Genomic DNA, 20,552 nt, shown 5'->3' with positions numbered 1-20,552 from the left:
ATCACATATGATGTGAAGTAAGTGTATATGGAGCGGAGTGTTTTTTTTATTAGACACTGGTTAAATCTTCAGCAATTGCTTATATGTTTCGAACTGATCAGTTTTTTATTTCAAAGCTCAACTCAGTTACAGTACTTTCCAATGTTCATACATGCGTGAACTCACTGAGCATCAGATTGTCCACTTTATTAAGTAATTCAGGAAAGGTCAATAGATTCTGAAAGCTCTATTTAATCGATGTAACGCCGGGTGATTATACTGTTCCACATTCTCAGCTGAGATGATAAGGAGCACGAATGACACAGACGTCTTTAATGGAGCTCACAATGACGTCAGAGTCCGAGGGAGACCAGGTCAAGGGTGGATGGTTATGACACCTGCACATTAGATTGTAGCTGATTTCAACATGCATCATTAAAATAGTCCCCCTACTATTGTGACCAGATGATTCGCTTATGTAAAATCTGGCTGAAATAAAGCATATTTAAAGGTCTCTGTTGCATATCAAAGAAAAAGCCATAAGTGCAGGTAAAATACAGAGCACTGAATCTCTGCCCTGGTTGAATTAAGTGCGGCCATCTAGTGGTATTAAATAGTATTGCTCTAAACTGGCGTGCGAATAGCTTGTTTTTTGCAGGCCTCATACTAAACCAGCTGATTATCTCTGCTAATGAGGTCATGTCTTCCTATGTGTTCACCTGTCAGTCAGCAGGATGACACAAACACTACAGTTAGATTTCCATGAAATGTTGTTGAAGAACCAAGGAATCTGAATCAGAGGGCAGATCAAGGATTGTTTCCATTGTTTTCGACAATGCAAGATAGGGTGTTTTTCTATATTTTTGTTGATTTCTCAGAGAATAATTTATGGATATTGATGAAATAAAACCAGACATGTGAAGGGGCCTGCTATCTATCAGTGTGGCAATCTGGTGCTGATCCACAAAATAATCAGGGTCAGGTTAATTTTAATATATTTTCATAAGAGGATTGTTGAAAATTCATTGCTGTTTGTTAGTCTCAAAAAGTTTTGAACCACTTTCCATGAAATAATTTGGTGGGGTGGAGCTTGCCCAAAGGAAGATCCCATTACATTTTTCAGGATTAACAAGCACATTCAGGATTTTCTTTCAATTTCTTTAACATGGCGAGGGCCGTAGAGCTCCTTGAAATTTTATGGAATTATGCGACATGTCTCAATAAAGCTGCATATACATTTTGTAGCAGATCCAGATAAATGAGTTCATCCACAGAGGCAGAGGCATGCTCTTCTAGTTTTCAATATTTTATATTTTATAGTAATCGAAAGAGAAGATTCAATCAAGACGAACAGCAAGAGATCCCAGTGAAAAGGTGACTTTATTGAATATAACAGAAAACACAATAGGTTAAAACCTTCATCCCATCTAACTTAGTGTGTATTTTTTTAATTCAAAATCTAAATCTGGGCTTTCATCAGAGGCTTCTTCAGATGACGCAATTTAACTTGAGGACATTAAGTAGAAGTCCAGCTGCAACATCTGGGCAGGCAGGCGACTTGTCCATTTCATCACTGCTGGAACTGCTGGAGTCTGAACGAGCGAGAAACATCCTCAGACCTCAAAATCCTCAGTCTGAGAAACTAGATCATACTTCAGAGACTGCTGAGAGGGCTTCCTTTGAAATAATAATAACATTATTATAATGGTACTGGTGCAGACAATAGCAATAAGTACCTGTGCCAGGCTCTGAGTAAAAATGTGACACATTTTTTCCATCTCTTATTTATCCATCAGTTTACTTCATTAGCTGATCAGTGAAGTTTGAGTAACACACAATGCATGCATTCAAACATCGCTTGTCCTAACTCAACAATTTCATCCAGTCTACATTATTTACCATGTTTTTAGCCTAAATGTCTGTTACCAGAAGTAGAATGCAGCTCTGGAGGAGTCTTTCTTTCTGTTTTTATAGGAGAGCATTTTCAACTTGTGATGTGTAACCCTGGTGCTACTGTGTTATTGTAATACCCAACGAGTCGAGACAGACGGCCGCCCACATTGAGTCTGGTCCTGCTGAAGGTTTCTTCCAGTTAATGAGGGAGTCTTTTCGCTCCACAATCGCCAAAGTCTCGACCTTAATACGTTAAGATTTGGCTTAAAAATTGAACTGTATTGAGCACCTTTTATTTTTATCCCTTAATTTGTTGCCTTGGATTTTATGAAGTACTTTGTCACCCTTCTTAGATTTGTGCTAGACAAATGAAGTTATTACTATTATATTATTAAATCTCAAAATAACTTTTTTCACTCTAAAACTTTGGTTGACTACAGAAATCTGCTAAAAGGGGAATAACTGCCGGTTTCTTACCCAAATTTGGCCTCAGCTGTCAGCTCCAGCAAGAGGGCAACAAGTCCTGAAAGAAGCATCCTGGGACCCACACAGATAGAAGGTTTTCATTCAGACTTAACAAACTGCCTTTGCTCATCCAGTGAAAAAGTTCAAGCTTAATTCATGCTTAATTCATGCAGGCAGAAGTGTCTATTTACTGATTTCTATCTAAGAAGATCTGAAAAATAAAACTGTACTTACATCATGACAGAGTGTTGTTTTCCCTGTATTCGAAAAACTGGCTCTTTGCAGCCTGGTCCTCCTGCTTTTAAAAAGAAAACTGTACACTCCCTCAACCAATAACCTAAACAACACTATAGACTGTAAAGACAGTATAAGATGCCTGTGGCAAAACCAAATTAGGAACAAGAAAAACTGTGGGGACTTAAATAACAAACAGAGAAGAGTTCAAAGAAGATTTAATTTGGACTATCCTGTTAAACAAACTACAAACACTACAACAAATATTGTGAGTGTGAACTGATGTTAAACCCTCAATACAAACTGTACAAATATTTCAAATTACTTTCATAATAAAACTTAAATTTCACGTTTCCAGAGAGACAAAAGATTTGTTTTCATTAATAGCCACAGGAAACACCATGAAGGATGCACTCTGCACAATCTAATATAACCTTTGTAATATTCCCACTGAGTACTGCCTTCTTAAAGGACTCCATTATGAACACTTAACAACAGCAGCAAAGACGGTTAAAGCGCTGTAAGCTTTTACATTACTTTTCTTTTTGGTGAAGTTTGGCAGTTTCCCTTTGTTTGCAGCATTTCAGTTTAGCTCCTATTTATTTAACATCCTGGATCAACGTGTTCAAGCCACGGGCCAATGCAAACTCAAATTTAGCTTGTTACTGAGGCAATAACAATTTATAAAGAAAGAAAAGAAAAAAGAAAAAGAAATATATATATATAGTAGGTATACTGGAGACACAACCATGTACTCAAATGCTTGCAGCAACAAGTGGAAGTACAAGTACATCAAAGTAAAAATGTGGAATATGGCCAAAATGGCCACTAAATGCAAAATAGCAGGCTTCCTTTTGTGTTTTTCCAATTGCACCTACAGACTTTTTTGTTTGTCTGGTCATGATACACCTGTATATTGATTTTTGTGAAGACCGGTCAATGTGAACACGTTCCAGGGGTCTTGGGGGGGCACCGTTCAGCCATTTTGCGACGCCCATTGAAAATTCCTTCAGAATACGTAAATTTTCCACCACTTTCTAACTTTCTGCAAATTTTGGTAAGAAGTTGAGCATGTTAAAGCCCTCAAAAAGCCAATTCATTTGCTGAATAATAATAATAGTAATAATAATCCTTTCAATTTCAATAGGGTCTCACCTGACCTTTGATGTCAGTGCTCGGGCCCTAAAAACAGAACTACTCCCAAAGCCTTGCCATCCAAATGTCAAGCGCAGTTCAAAGGACAGTCCTATCACATATTGTCATTACCACCCTACGACCACACCTGATACTTTTGGTCTAACAAAGACTTAAAGAACAACACAGCTTCAGCACTAAAGACACTTAGTTGGCTGACAAGAATTGACAGTACCCTGGGAAGACGCTGTTGATGAAGTGAATGAGAGGAAAAGGCTATGGTATTCAGACATGGAATTTGAGGCAGAGCAACGTGGTTGGAAAGCGATAGTTTGCCCTGTGGAGATTGGCTGCAGGTTTTTTCCACCATCAGGTCGCTCAAAGATCTGGGGATCCGCAGGCAAGCCTTGGCCAGACCATAAAATAAACATCACACACTCCAGAACACTGCAGCTAATGGCACTGCATCAGATGGGAAAGATCTCAACTTGGATAATGATTATTTTATCATTATATATACTTCTAAGAATATTTTAAATATAGAAATGTTTGTTTTCCTCTAGTGATTTTCTGCATTTTTTCTTGTCATTTATTTCTCCATTAACCTTCACTTAATGAGTAAGTTAACATGTCATCGATCAAAGTTGCCGAATTTAGTTAAGTCCTGTAGATTTAATAAAAGAGGAAAAAGTAACTAGAGGAAAAAGTGTTGAGAAAATGTGAAATCTCCCAAAATATAACAGAGTTTATCTGCTGTTTATTTATTAGGCGAAGAGAAGTGGACTGTAATCCTGGAAATAATGGTCTTACTGAATGTAGTAATGTCATTTGGTTTTATTCTGGAACTGTTCTGATCCACACTGGATAGAAAATATATTGTATTATTTATAACTGAGCTTGCTGCTTTACACACATTTGATGATTGGTCCAAAGAGCTTGATCAAATAAGAACAGCATCAGAATTCACTGCAGGAAGGAGCCTTTATTGAACATAACACAAAACCATCACAGAAGCTGGCTTGAAACCATCATGGTGTATTCTGTTCATATACATTTTAAATTGTGGATGTCATTGTCATTATATGAAATGACACTTTATGATTTGAATAGCGATAGTGAAGCAAAATCCAACATTTATGTTGTCATGAATCCATTTCAGACGCACACGGTCTCATCCAGAGCAACAAACAGCACCTCACTGCGCCTGTCAATGAGCGACATCCGACTGCAGGAAAAAAACACACGCAACACACACACACACACACACACAAACACACACACACACACACACACACACACACACACACACAAACACATACACACTGTGTAATAATCATAAGAAATTTACAAATTATCATGAGATTATATATTTTTTATCTCTAAATTGAAAAATCGAAAATATTAAAATAAAACACTAAATAAAAGCCACATTTACAAATTGAAGGGGTAGGTATTTTCATACATGCACACTAATTTAGTGCAGAATATAACATTAACAAAAAAAAATTCTTCGGGCTTTTCTCATCATCACTCTTTCTGATTATCACAGAGAAAACGAAGGTGATTTGTTTACCTGGCAAATGTAGCAACAAAGTAGAAGCTCTTGTCGTACTTTGCACCAACTGAGTCGAGGTCACGGGCCAAACTTTGTGCTGCGTCCCTGTCAGACTTGGCCGTTAACAATCCATCAAAGCTCCGAACATACACGGTACTTTCAACTGCTTCATAGATGTAAATCTGCAAGACAACCTTCATTATCTGCTGGAGTTTATTGAGACGTCACAAAATCATTTCAAACACGATCGAGGTGATGATGGATTTCCTGCCTTGACAGTTTTTGTGCTGTAGCAGCTTACATTATCAACGGTAGGAGCCGGGGGGGAGGTTTCCTGATATTCAAGTGGAAGCAACGCATGCACAGTGTAGGCAGACGTTTCCCAAATAGTCTCATTAGGGACTGTAATGCCAACGTGTTCTGGCATGTGAAATTTTTCTCCTTAAGAGAAATACATAACAAACATCAAATGTACACAAAAAGCATAACAAATACATGAACACATATGTAGTTGTATGACTTGAATATTTACTTAAAAAAATGTCTATACTCTTATTATTTTAGGCTCATATCTCACTTGAAAGTAAAATCTTGATCTCAACTAGACATTTCAATACTTTGATACTCTCTAAATAGGAATAAATAAAACATCACTCAGATACTTACCATTTTCATTGGCACCATTGAAATATTCATGTAATTTATTGACTCCGTTAACCAATGCAATGCCAACGGAAGAGCCTGTCCCAACTGTTGCAGCCCACTTTGCAGGTTCATAGTAACGCACCTGAGGGACAAGAACAAGAGGATTGTTTTGTTTTGTATCTGAACTATGAAAATGATTCTTTCTTGTTCAGAGTCACTCACTTCGAAATTCTCAGTCTTACAAACCACATCGAACAGAAGACACTGCTCTGTCTCAGAACAGACGCCTAACCCGGAGCCGTATCTGTGAAATTAAAGAGCAAAGACATTAAGAAATGTATAAAATGATGGTAAAAATCACCTGTAGTTTAATTCGTAACTTTACTTATCCACCAGTTATCACTCTGTGGGTTTTGTTTTCTGCAGAAATCTGCTAAAAGGGGATTAAATCCAGGTTTCTTACCCGACTCTGGCCTCAGCTGTCAGCACCAGCAGGAGGCCAACAAGCCCTGAAAGAAGCATCCTGGGACACACACAGTGTTTTCATTCAGTATCTACATCCTGATTTTGTTCATCCAGTGACAAAAAGTTTTCACACAACATTCAAGCTCAACTCATACAACAAGAAATCTCAGTTTAATGATTTAATCCGTACTTACATCATGGCAGACTGTGTCCTCTGAAAACTGGGTCTGTGCAGCCTGGTCCAAAGCAGCTATTTATTCACTTTCTGGTAATGAAATGAAAGGTTGCCACTCCCTGAACCAACAACACCAACCACACAATCATCATTCTGATATTTGCAGATGAGCTCAAAGAAGAGTTGGTTTGATCAGTACTCTGTGCCAGGGACCAGTGTAGCTCCAGGGATTGAACATTGAACAGCCGACAGTTTTAATACTCAGTTCTGGTAGAGACAGCTTGACACTTGTGATGTATTGACTTTTACTTACATCAAATGAAGGTCATGTCTATACTCTACATAAACACATTATTACTGTTCAAGATTAATAACAGTGAACTTCAGACAAAGAATGACGTGTTTGTTCACTTTGACTTTGATAGAACATGTTGCTCACTGTTTGTCACCTATGCCCACCTCACCTGTCCAGCACTCTGCTGCTAAACATGACACCAAATACGAAAATATTGTCATATGGTTTAATGATCCAAATGTCAACCTTTGTTTCGCCTCTTGTCACTTGCAGGTGTAATATATATTGAAGTGAACCTGATTTATTTTCCCGGTTCCTCTACAATAACACCCCTATAGACGAGGAAGCCCTGGTGATCCATCAGGTTACAAGGATCATTTCAGCTGTTATGAACTTAAAGGAGTAGATAGAAAATACATAATTTAAGTTACAATCTGCATAATGTTTGTTTTATCAATGGATGTGTTTGGATAACGGATACATTTCCTTTTTGAATAAGTGAATAAGAAATGTTATCTAAACATTTAAACCTGTTCAACTCAAATAAGACAAAAATCCTCCATTGATATTAACTTAAATATGAAGTATCACTAGAAGTTAAATATTTGACATTTGAATATCTGCAGACCTCCTATTTCAAGTCCAATATCCAGAGGAAACTCCCAGAAGGGTGAATTTCTCTGAGTCATCTCAGGTTTGACTTTCTATTATAAGCAAATAAGATCCACATAAATTGTAATATAACAACAAAATACTGGAGATAATCTCAAATTGAAAGAACTGTTTTTTTATAATAACTGTTTAAGCTCCACAAAACACTCTATTTTCAGTGTTTTGTGAACCAGCATCAGAGTTATTTAGCATTACAGCAAAAGCTAAGTGTGTTGGAACGGCTTGTGTGTATTAACTTTTCTATTTGTTGCCGCCTTGGAACTTTCCTTATGCCCACAGGCTCTGAGCTAAGCTACGGTAAACATCCTGGACTGAGATGTTCATGTTTATCTGCTTTTTATTTATTAGGCGAAGAGAAGTGGACTGTAATCCTGGAAATAATGGTCTTGCTGAATGTAGTAATGTCATTTGGTTTTATTCTGGAACTGTTCTGATCCACACTGGATAGAAAATATATTGTATTATTTATAACTGAGCTTGCTGCTATACACACATTTGATGATTGGTCCAAAGAGTTTGATCAAATAAGAACAGCATCAGAATTCACTGCAGGAAGGAGCCTTTATTGAACATAACAAAAAACCATCACAGAAGCTGGCTTGAAACCATCATGGTGTATTCTGTTCATAAACATCTAAAATTGTGGATGTCATTGTCATTATATGAAATGACACTTTATGATTTGAATAGCGATAGTGAAGCAAAATCCAACATTTATGTTGTCATGAATCCACTTCAGATGCAGACGGGCTCATCCAGAGCAACAAACAGCACCTCACTGCGCCTGTCAATGAGCGACATCCGACTGCAGGAAAAAAACACGCAACACACACACAAACACACACACACACACACACACACAAACACACACACACTGTGTAATAATCATAGGAAATTTACAAATTATCATGAAATTATATATTTTTTATCTCTAAATTGAAAAATCGAAAATATTAAAATAAAACACTAAATAAAAGCCACATTTACAAATTGAAGGGGTAGGTATTTTCATACATGCACACTAATTTAGTGCAGAATATAACATTAACAAAAAAAAATTTCTTCGGGCTTTTCTCATCATCACTCTTTCTGATTATCACAGAGAAAACGAAGGTGATTTGTGTTGGGGAAGGCCCAGTGATCTGACTTAGAACAAAGAGTCGTAAAACTTGAGACTTGCCTAGGGAGACCCCTCACATGAAAATCCAGTATGGAGCTCTTATCTCCATGTGGCAACAGATCACTTCCTGGGTCCCCCACTGTAAACCGCCCCTTGGGGCCAAATTCTGATAGTTAATTGGCCGGGGGCCACACTGACCCCTGACCCCTCCTCCCAGGGGGAAGTCACCTGGAACATGACTTAAAAAGGCTGAGCTCCCAGAAACCTCTCTCTTTTTCACTCCAGCACTGACGTTCCAGTTAGGCCGCCTCCGGTCTGACCCAAGGTTCCAGTCGCTAAAGGAGGCGACTAACACTCTCTTTGTCCTCAGATGCTCAGGTCGTATCCAGACCCTCCAGGGGCCTAAACACACGACTCAGTAACTAAGGAGGCGATTAGACGTTTGTTTAATTCAATTTATTTGATTTGATTTGATTTCTTCTTTTATCTCAGTCGAAGTTTTATTTTGAAAAGACTTTTGCTGTTTTCACTTGAAAAGACAAAACAGGAATCTCACTCGGGACGAGTGAGACACGGACTTTTTATTCTTTTTCCACACGATCTCCAACCGGCTCCACGCAGCCGCACATCCCTGCAGAAGAAGACCAAGCTTCATCCCGTCACGGAGCATGACTGATCCGCTCCGGTCCGGCCCAGCTGCGGTGCTCACGGGAGCTCGCCTGAGGCCAAGACATTGTTCACTGGACTTCCGGGAGATTCGCGCGGAACGCGCACGCACCCCACGAAACCACGGTCACAGTAAGAGAGGCTTAAACTGTCTGGGCAGATGTTAGTTTAATACGTAGCGTATGGTCTTGATACTTGAATGTATTTTGTTCGTGGAACCTCCGTGTTTCTCCATTGTTTTAGCCGGCCACTACTCCGAGCCGCTACTTCCGGTTTCCGGTTTGATGGCAATGTTTTGTGTTACAGTGAATAGGGCCGCGAGAAGCGCCTCCGCCCGCACTGTTAACGTCTGTGTGAGTCTGCAGTGATTTCACCGATCAGAACCTCGGCCCACAACGTTCGCTTGAGGGCTGAGGGGTGAACCACTGTTAACTCATCTCAGGCGTATTTTTAAGAGTTCGTTCTCTTCCCTCTCTCTCTCTCTCTCTCTCTCTCCTTCTAAACCGACCTATACAGACTTCCGATCTGTATTTAGAATACAGTTCATGTAACATAGTTAAATCTATATTCAGAGAGGCTGAACACATCTGGAAACCATTCGGCCCCCCAAAGCTAAGCAGAGATAAGAATTCTCTTTGTCTGAAATTTCCTTTGTGTAATTCATCTGGCAACCACCATTGTGAGTTCAGGCCACATGGTCATTAACATATTCTCCATTTTGGATAACGTTAAGTTAAACCACCATCTTGAGTCTATTATTGCCACGCCTTCTCTCCCTCTCTCCTCCCATTCTGGCTCTAAATTCATAACGGCTCCGCCATCTTGTTTTGTAGTCAATCCGCCATTTTGAGAGTTTTTAGGCCTTGATTCCACGAATCATGATCGGCCGCCATCTTAGATGTGACTGCGTCATCGCCACGCCCCCTTCCTTTTCTCTCTCTCTCTCGCTCTCTCACACACACACACACACACACCCACACACACACACAGACACTTTGATAGACACAGACAGATACACACACACAGAGACACATAGATGGACCAGAGGTTACATGCATGTTCTAAATTGTGATAAGCTGCTGTTGTTATCTTTGAAATATGGGAGTTTGTTAAAATGATAAATCATTAAATAACACTAACTTTATTTCACATACACACACATAGACACACATACACAGAGAGACACTTTGACACAGACACACACACACAGAGACAGACATACATAGGTAGACCGCAGGTTTAACATGTATTTTCTGAATTGTGATAAGTGCTGCTGCTGTGTTTATCTTTGAAATATTGGAGCTTGTTAAAATGATGAATCATTGAATAACATTATAACTTTATTTCCCCTTTTTAATAAATACTTTTGTAATTAAAGTATCTGTAGTCTGTGATTATTTGTGCATAAGTGTGTGAATACAGCTGGATTATGATTGCCTGTGCTCGAACTTAGAGGCCTTCACTGTTTATTAAATAATCGTTAATATTAAAATATTGACATTATTAATTTAACATTTATCATTATGAGACTGATAATTATAGCTTGACATCGTTGGTCCCTGTAACCAGGGTGGTGCCCCTCTACGATAAGTTATGGCCTTATCAATTTTTTAATTATTTTTAATAAATAATCTTTTTATTATTTTAATAATCATATTTCATGATTATTAATAATTAGCCAACGTCAAGTCTACTCTTATTGCACAACATAAATGGTGCCCCCTGTGAGGCTATCTAACTCCAGCTGTATCATAATACTGTGTACAACAATCCAGATTTTTTTTTTTCCAGAATTTTTTTTTTTTTTTAATTTAAATTTTTCGTAAAATTTGAAATTTTTAGTTTTTTTTTTTAAAAACTTTTTTCTCCTTTCTCTCATTTGGTATTGATCATGATTCGTTGTTGAAGAAGAAAATAATTTTGGAAATTTATTCTTCTTTGCAAAGTTTTATTTTTAATTCATTTGAACTTTTACCAAACCGGTATACCAGTGCCTGGTGTATCCGTAATTGGCTGCAGATTGCAATCGGTGTTTGTGTCCTCGAGGCACAAGAATCATAAATAATTTAAGAAAAGAGAAAAATAATTCTGAAAATGTATTTCTCTTTGAAATTTTTATTTTTAATCCCTTTGCACCTGTCCCAAGCAGGTATACTAGTGCCTTGTGTATCCGTGGTTGGTTGCTTCTACCATATAAGTGGTTGTGTCATCTCAATGCACAATAGTTATGATTAATTTTTGAAGAGAGACATAGGTTCGAAACTAATTTCTCTTTGAATTTTATTTATTCTTAATTCCCTTTGCTAAGCAGACTTTTGTGTAACTATGGTTGGTTGCTGACTGCGTTTCAGTAGTTGGTAATTTTATAGAAGATTTTCTGCATGCGTTTTTGATCTTAAGGAGACAAACTAGATTTGAGAGACTAGTTTTGAGAAGACTAGTTGTTGAACAACTAGGTCTTAAGGATTGAGCCACAGAGCTATCCTTCATTGCTACTATATAGACACAGGGTGAAGCTTACCTGTGCATCTTGTTGTGTAGTGTTAATTAAGCGTTTTACCCGCTTTTATCCAAGCGAGCGTGAGCAGTCCACCAGGTGTCTTTTCGCACTCAGAAGAGTAGCAGGTATCACCATGGGGCAAGTGCTCCCTCAGGACCAGACGTCCTATTAGAGACTGTAGCCAGTCTGATTAATTTTTTCTAATGATGCGGTGAGTGAGTTGAGCGAGTATTATTTAAGTACCTGCGATCGTAAGATCAAGAACTGTCCATGCACTCATCAACCCCACTGGCCCGCATCCGAAAATACCCCATGCTCTGGGTCAACTGACACTCCTCTACCAGCAGAGAGCCGAGCTGCAGACCCAAGAACATGCGAAGGCGCTCAGAGCCATGCAAGCAGCATGTCGAGCGGAGCAGGAGAAAAACTCCCACCTGCGGCACATCATCGAGACCCGCAAAGAACAGGACCAGGCGGTGCAGGAGCACACGCAGGTCAAAGGTCAGCAGAAAGGGGGGCACAGTCAAACAGAGCTGCCCCCCCCCCTCAAGCTGATATCCCTGATGACAGGGCCAGGAGCTGACGTCATTCCCGGTGGAGCCAGCGGAACAGAGACACTGGGAGAAAAGCTGCGAGCACAGCTACGCAACCCTCATGCAGAGGAAGCTTTGCTCTGGCGGGCCAGACACACCCAGCAGTCAACCGCTCCGACCCACTCAACACCAAAGGGGGAGCAGGACTCAACCCCTAGACGTGCAGTGACCTGGGACCGCTATGAGGTAACATCAAATGCCTGTCCAGCGGACACACAGCATCCACTCCAGCCAGATGGAACACATCCTGCACGGAGCAATGCTGATCCACACCACAACGACGGCAGGACTCCGTCCTGGAGGGCTGAAGGAGATTCCCAGTCTGCCACTCAGGCAGAGGCGCACCACGGCTCACGGTCGCGTCCAGGATGGTCATCCAACCCCCGGTGCAAGAGATGGTGGCCACGAAGATGAGTACCGTGGCACATACGATGACTCAGCACCCCCTCAAAGAGAGGAAATCCGCAACCGGCGGCAAGAGCCCCTTGAAAAAGACATTTATCGCTTCGACCCAGACAACCGAGGGTTCAACGAAGACGACACCGTGGTTCTGGCAGTTCAAGTCCAACTAAATGTGGACCCGGCGCTGGAAGATGACAACTTTCCCCACGCCAAGATGAACCCCAGCAAAGAGAACCAGAAACAACGACCCTTCCAACAGGGTGCCCCTCAAAACCAAGGGGGTGAGGATTTCAATCAGCCCCACAAACAGTTTCGACCTCAGCACCTGAATCCCTCTCAACAGAGAAGTACGCGCTGGAACCAAAGGAAACCTCATCAATACCAGGAGTATAGATATGGAGACCGAAATCCAACACACGGGATGCATCCTGGCACAGAGGAATTAATACGGAGATGTGTGGATGAAGCAATGAGAGACATTGTGCCACGTGTTCCTCCAGGCTCCCCTAAGAGACCAGACACTGAACCCCGTTGGCGAAACTAGGAGCAGACGCCCTCCTTCTCCACTCCTAAAGATGACTTCAATGACTGGGAAGAACAAGGCGCTGCCAGAAACCCCTCTCACCTCCACACCTGAAAGGGGGGAGAAGAAATCCCAACTTTAAAACAAAAAAAACGCTCAAACCACTCACTCCATCAATAGTTGCATTCTTTAGACCCTCTGTCAGTAAATTGTATAACGTAGTTCAAGTAGTGAACCTCCTTAGACCTCGTTGAGGATTTTGAAGTCGTTACCACTACGGTTGTGCAGCCCTCACGGGTACACTTGGCAATTCAGTCTTGGCAGTGCAATTTCAATATCTGTAGATTTGCAAACCTAGAAATAGGATTTACCATATATTCACAGATTAGCGAACATCAGAACGTGACTCGCCGTTCTAAATGTTTTGGTTTGACAGGCTAACACACATGTTTACCTCAAAACACCAGCACCTACTCACACATTTTCTTCTGTTCCTTTTTCCACTTTTCTTTCATTTCACTCTTCACCGAAATTCATCAGTATGTTAACAATAACTGCCGATAAGCATTATGTGAAATTGAAAATGTGCGCCGTGTTTTAGAATATATGTTGTTTTAGCCTCTGTCTGCCCAGACAATTACCTCTCTCTGTTTAGACTCATGCCTCAAAGACATTTATGCCTCTCTGCCTCATGATGAACTAACTTTCAATGCTTCAACTCCACTCAAGGATTACCTCTCCTGGATAATCACTGGACTCTCGACCCTAGTGTGCCCTGGAAACCGGGTAACGACCCACTTTCCAGACCAAAGGGGGATTGTTGGGGAAGGCCCAGTGATCTGACTTAGAACAAAGAGTCGTAAAACTTGAGACTTGCCTAGGGAGACTCCTCACATGAAAATCCAGCATGGAGCTCTTATCTCCATGTGGCAACAGATCACTTCCAGGGTCCCCCACTGTAAACCGCCCCTTGGGGCCAAATTCTGATAGTTAATTGGCCGGGGGCCACACTGACCCCTGACCCCTCCTCCCAGTGGGGAGTCACCTGGAACATGACTTAAAAAGGCTGAGCTCCCAGAAACCTCTCTCTTTTTCACTCCAGCACTGACGTTCCAGTTAGGCCTCCTCTGGTCTGACCCAAGGTTCCAGTCGCTAAAGGAGGCGACTAACACTCTCTTTGTCCTCAGATGCTCAGGTCGTATCCAGACCCTCCAGGGGCCTAAACACACGACTCAGTAACTAAGGAGGCGATTAGACGTTTGTTTAATTCAATTTATTTGATTTGATTTCTTCTTTTATCTCGGTCAAAGTTTTATTTTGAAAAGACTTTTGCTGTTTTAACTTGAAAAGACAAAACAGGAATCTCACTCGGGACGAGTGAGACACGGACTTTTTATTCTTTATCCACACGATCTCCAACCGGCTCCACGCAGCCGCACATCCCTGCAGAAGAAGACCAAGCTTCATCCCGTCACGGAGCATGACTGATCCGCTCCGGTCCGGCCCAGCTGCGGTGCTCACGGGAGCTCGCCTGAGGCCAAGACATTGTTCACTGGACTTCCGGGAGATTCGCGCGGAACGCGCACGCACCCCACGAAACCACGGTCACAGTAAGAGAGGCTTAAACTGTCTGGGCAGATGTTAGTTTAATACGTAGCGTATGGTCTTGATACTTGAATGTATTTTGTTCGTGGAACCTCCGTGTTTCTCCATTGTTTTAGCCGGCCACTACTCTGAGCCGCTACTTCCGGTTTCCGGTTTGATGGCAATGTTTTGTGTTACAGTGAATAGGGCCGTGTGAAGCGCCTCCGCCCGCACTGTTAACGTCTGTGTGAGTCTGCAGTGATTTCACCGATCAGAACCTCGGCCCACAACGTTCGCTTGAGGGCTGAGGGGTGAACCACTGTTAACTCATCTCAGGCGTATTTTTAAGAGTTCGTTCTCTTCCCTCTCTCTCTCTCTCTCTCTCTCTCTCTCTCTCTCTCTCTCTCTCTCTCTCTCTCTCTCCTTCTAAACCGACCTATACACACTTCCGATCTGTATTTAGAATACAATTCATGTAACATAGTTAAATCTATATTCAGAGAGGCTGAACACATCTGGAAACCATTCGGCCCCCCAAAGCTTAGCAGAGATAAGAATTCTCTTTGTCTGAAATTTCCTTTGTGTAATTCATCTGGCAACCACCATTGTGAGTTCAGGCCACATGGTCATTAACATATTCTCCATTTTGGATAACGTTAAGTTAAACCACCATCTTGAGTCTATTATTGCCACGCCTTCTCTCCCTCTCTCCTCCCATTCTGGCTCTAAATTCATAACGGCTCCGCCATCTTGTTTTGTAGTCAATCCGCCATTTTGAGAGTTTTTAGGCCTTGATTCCACGAATCATGATCGGCCGCCATCTTAGATGTGACTGCGTCATCGCCACGCCCCCTTCCTTTTCTCTCTCTCTCTCGCTCTCTCACACACACACACACACACACCCACACACACACACAGACACTTTGATAGACACAGACAGATACACACACACAGAGACACATAGATGGACCAGAGGTTACATGCGTGTTCTAAATTGTGATAAGCTGCTGTTGTTATCTTTGAAATATGGGAGTTTGTTAAAATGATAAATCATTAAATAACACTAACTTTATTTCACATACACACACATAGACACACATACACAGAGAGACACTTTGACACAGACACACACACACAGAGACAGACATACATAGGTAGACCGCAGGTTTAACATGTATTTTCTGAATTGTGATAAGTGCTGCTGCTGTGTTTATCTTTGAAATATTGGAGCTTGTTAAAATGATGAATCATTGAATAACATTATAACTTTATTTCCCCTTTTTAATAAATACTTTTGTAATTAAAGTATCTGTAGTCTGTGATTATTTGTGCATAAGTGTGTGAATACAGCTGGATTATGATTGCCTGTGCTCGAACTTAGAGGCCTTCACTGTTTATTAAATAATCGTTAATATTAAAATATTGACATTATTAATTTAACATTTATCATTATGAGACTGATAATTATAGCTTGACATCGTTGGTCCCTGTAACCAGGGTGGTGCCCCTCTACGATAAGTTATGGCCTTATCAATTTTTTAATTATTTTTAATAAATAATCTTTTTATTATTTTAATAATCATATTTCATGATTATTAATAATTAGCCAACGTCAAGTCTACTCTTATTGCACAACATAAATGGTGCCCCCTGTGAGGCTATCTAACTCCAGCTGTATCATAATACTGTGTACAACAATCCAGATTTTTTTTTTTCCAGAATTTTTTTTTTTTTTTAATTTAAATTTTTCGTAAAATTTGAAATTTTTAGTTTTTTTTTTTAAAAACTTTTTTCTCCTTTCTCTCATTTGGTATTGATCATGATTCGTTGTTGAAGAAGAAAATAATTTTGGAAATTTATTCTTCTTTGCAAAGTTTTATTTTTAATTCATTTGAACTTTTACCAAACCGGTATACCAGTGCCTGGTGTATCCGTAATTGGCTGCAGATTGCAATCGGTGTTTGTGTCCTCGAGGCACAAGAATCATAAATAATTTAAGAAAAGAGAAAAATAATTCTGAAAATGTATTTCTCTTTGAAATTTTTATTTTTAATCCCTTTGCACCTGTCCCAAGCAGGTATACTAGTGCCTTGTGTATCCGTGGTTGGTTGCTTCTACCATATAAGTGGTTGTGTCATCTCAATGCACAATAGTTATGATTAATTTTTGAAGAGAGACATAGGTTCGAAACTAATTTCTCTTTGAATTTTATTTATTCTTAATTCCCTTTGCTAAGCAGACTTTTGTGTAACTATGGTTGGTTGCTGACTGCGTTTCAGTAGTTGGTAATTTTATAGAAGATTTTCTGCATGCGTTTTTGATCTTAAGGAGACAAACTAGATTTGAGAGACTAGTTTTGAGAAGACTAGTTGTTGAACAACTAGGTCTTAAGGATTGAGCCACAGAGCTATCCTTCATTGCTACTATATAGACACAGGGTGAAGCTTACCTGTGCATCTTGTTGTGTAGTGTTAATTAAGCGTTTTACCCGCTTTTATCCAAGCGAGCGTGAGCAGTCCACCAGGTGTCTTTTCGCACTCAGAAGAGTAGCAGGTATCACCATGGGGCAAGTGCTCCCTCAGGACCAGACGTCCTATTAGAGACTGTAGCCAGTCTGATTAATTTTTTCTAATGATGCGGTGAGTGAGTTGAGCGAGTATTATTTAAGTACCTGCGATCGTAAGATCAAGAACTGTCCATGCACTCATCAACCCCACTGGCCCGCATCCGAAAATACCCCATGCTCTGGGTCAACTGACACTCCTCTACCAGCAGAGAGCCGAGCTGCAGACCCAAGAACATGCGAAGGCGCTCAGAGCCATGCAAGCAGCATGTCGAGCGGAGCAGGAGAAAAACTCCCACCTGCGGCACATCATCGAGACCCGAGGGTGGTGCCCCTCTACGATAAGTTATGGCCTTATCAATTTTTTAATTATTTTTAATAAATAATCTTTTTATTATTTTAATAATCATATTTCATGATTATTAATAATTAGCCAACGTCAAGTCTACTCCTATTGCACAACATTTGTTTACCTGGCAAATGTAGCAACAAAGTAGAAGCTCTTGTCGTACTTTGCACCAACTGAGTCGAGGTCACGGGCCAAACTTTGTGCTGCGTCCCTGTCAGACTTGGCCGTTAACAATCCATCAAAGCTCCGAACATACATGGTACTTTCAACTGCGTCATAGATGTAAACCTGCAAGAAAACCTTCATTATCTGCTGGAGTTTATTGAGACGTCACAAAATCATTTCAAACACGATCAAGGTGATGATGGATTTCCTGCCTTGACAGTTTTTGTGCTGTAGCAGCTTACATTATCAACGGTAGGAGTCGGGGGGGAGGTTTCCTGATATTCAAGTGGAAGCAACGCAATCACAGCGTAGGCAGACGTTTCCCAAATAGTCTCATTAGGGACTGTAATGCCAACGTGTTCTGGCATGTGAAATTTTTCTCCTTAAGAGAAATACATAACAAACATCAAATATACACAAAAAGCATAACAAATACATGAACACATATGTAGTTGTATGACTTGAATATTTACTTAAAAAAAATGTCTATCCTCTAATTATTTTATGCTCATATCTCACTTGAAAGTAAAATCTTGATCTCAACTAGACATTTCAATACTTTGATACTCTCTAAATAGGAATAAATAAAACGTCACTCAGATACTTACCATTTTCATTGGCACCATTGAAATATTCATGTAATTGATTGACTCCGTTAACTAATGCAATGCCAACGGAAGAGCCTGTCCCAACTGTTGCAGCCCACTTTGCAGGTTCATAGTAACGCACCTGAGGGACAAGAACAAGAGGATTGTTTTGTTTTGTATCTGAACTATGAAAATGATTCTTTCTTGTTCAGAGTCACTCACTTCGAAATTCTCAGTCTTACAAACCAGATCGAACAGAAGACACTGCTCTGTCTCAGAACAGACGCCTAACCCGGCGCCGTATCTGTGAAATTAAAGAGCAAAGACATTAAGAAATGTATAAAATGATGGTAAAAATCACCTGTAGATTAATTCGTAACTTTATTTATCCACCAGTTTTCACTCTGTGGGTTTTGTTTTCTGCAGAAATCTGCTAAAAGGGGATTAAATCCAGGTTTCTTACCCGACTCTGGCCTCAGCTGTCAGCACCAGCAGGAGGCCAACAAGCCCTGAAAGAAGCATCCTGGGACACACACAGTGTTTTCATTCAGTATCTACATCCTGATTTTGTTCATCCAGTGACAAAAAGTTTTCACACAACATTCAAGCTCAACTCATACAACAAGAAATCTCGGTTTAATGATTTAATCCGTACTTACATCATGGCAGACTGTGTCCTCTGAAAACTGGATCTGTGCAGCCTGGTCCAAAGCAGCTATTTATTCACTTTCTGGTAATGAAATGAAAGGTTGCCACTCCCTGAACCAACAAACCACCAACCACACAATCATCATTCTGATATCTGCAGATGAGCTCAAAGAAGAGCTGGTTTGATCAGTACTCTCTGCCAGGGACCAGTGTAGCTCCAGGGATTGAACATTGAACAGCCAACAGTTTTAATACTCAGTTCTGGTAGAGACAGCTTGACACTTGTGATGTATTGACTTTTACTTACATCAAATGAAGGTCATGTCTATACTCTACATAAACACATTATTACTGTTCAAGTTTAATAACAGTGAACTTCAGACAAAGAGTGACGTGTTTGTTCACTTTGACTTTGATAGAACATGTTGCTCACTGTTTGTCACCTATGCCCACCTCACCTGTCCAGCACTCTGCTGCTAAACATGACACCAAATTCGAAAATATTGTCATATGGTTTAATGATCTAAATGTCAACCTTTGTTTCGCTCTTGTCACTTGCAGGTGTAATATATATTAAAGTGAACCTGATTTATTTTCCAGGTTCCTCTACAATAACACCCATATAGACGAGGAAGCCCTGGTGATCCATCAGGTTACAAGGATCATTTCAGCTGTTATAAACTTAAAGGAGTAGATAGAAAATACATAATTTAAGTTACAATCTGCATAATGTTTGTTTTATCAATGGATGTGTTTGGATAACGGATACATTTCCTTTTTGAATAAGTGAATAAGAAATATTGACACTGACGTTTGCAGAAGGTGGTATGAACAAATATAAGTGTTATCTATACATTTAAACCTGTTCAACTCAAACAACTCAAAAAATCAAGACAAAAATCCTCCATTGATATTAACTTAAATATGAAGTATCACTAGAAGTTAAATATTTGACATTTGAGGATCTGCAGACCTCCTATTTCAAGTCCAATATCCAGAGGAAACTCCCAGAAGGGTGAATTCTCTGAGTCATCTCAGGTTTGACTTTCTATTATAAGCAAATAAGATCCACATAAATTGTAATATAACAACAAAATACTGGAGATAATCTCAAATTGAAAGAACTGTTTTTTTATAATAACTGTTTAAGCTCCACAAACAACTCTATTTTCAGTGTTTTGTGAACCAGCATCAGAGTTATTTAGCATTACAGCAAAAGCTAAGTGTGTTGGAACGGCTTGTGTGTATTAACTTTTCTATTTGTTTCCGCTTGGAACTTTCCTTATGCCCACAGGCTCTGAGCTAAGCTACGGTAAACATCCTGGACTGAGATGTTCATG

At 40.1% G+C, this 20,552-nt stretch overlaps 1 protein-coding gene across 1 annotated transcript; it reads right to left on the bottom strand.

Annotated features, from left to right (window-relative positions):
- Positions 1 to 8,135: 8,135 nt before the first annotated feature.
- LOC133023846 (heme-binding protein 2-like) lies at positions 8,136 to 19,242 on the bottom strand. The gene is made up of 7 exons (XM_061090922.1): positions 19,224 to 19,242; positions 19,028 to 19,087; positions 18,787 to 18,868; positions 18,586 to 18,706; positions 18,220 to 18,359; positions 17,937 to 18,100; positions 8,136 to 8,317 (listed from the first exon to the last, which is right to left on the bottom strand). Exons 1-7 carry the CDS (start codon positions 19,226 to 19,228, stop codon positions 8,248 to 8,250), a joined length of 642 nt encoding a protein of 213 aa, XP_060946905.1. The 5' UTR covers positions 19,229 to 19,242; the 3' UTR covers positions 8,136 to 8,247.
- Between the last annotated feature and the right edge of the window lie 1,310 nt (positions 19,243 to 20,552).

Source organism: Limanda limanda, chromosome 17 (genome assembly GCF_963576545.1).
Source record: "Limanda limanda chromosome 17, fLimLim1.1, whole genome shotgun sequence".
In the NCBI taxonomy this organism is placed as follows: Eukaryota; Metazoa; Chordata; class Actinopteri; order Pleuronectiformes; family Pleuronectidae; genus Limanda; species Limanda limanda.
The sequence above is the reverse complement of the archived record's forward strand: the minus strand, read 5'-3'. Positions and strand labels throughout refer to the sequence as shown.

Excerpts from the sequence above, each read along its gene's own strand:
- LOC133023846 (XM_061090922.1), bottom strand. Across the intron at positions 18,869-19,027 it reads ACAGCTGAGGCCAGAGTCGG|ATACGGCGCCGGGTTAGGCG; the intron begins GTAAGAAACCTG and ends TTAATTTCACAG. Across the intron at positions 18,360-18,585 it reads CAATGGTGCCAATGAAAATG|GAGAAAAATTTCACATGCCA; the intron begins GTAAGTATCTGA and ends ATTTCTCTTAAG.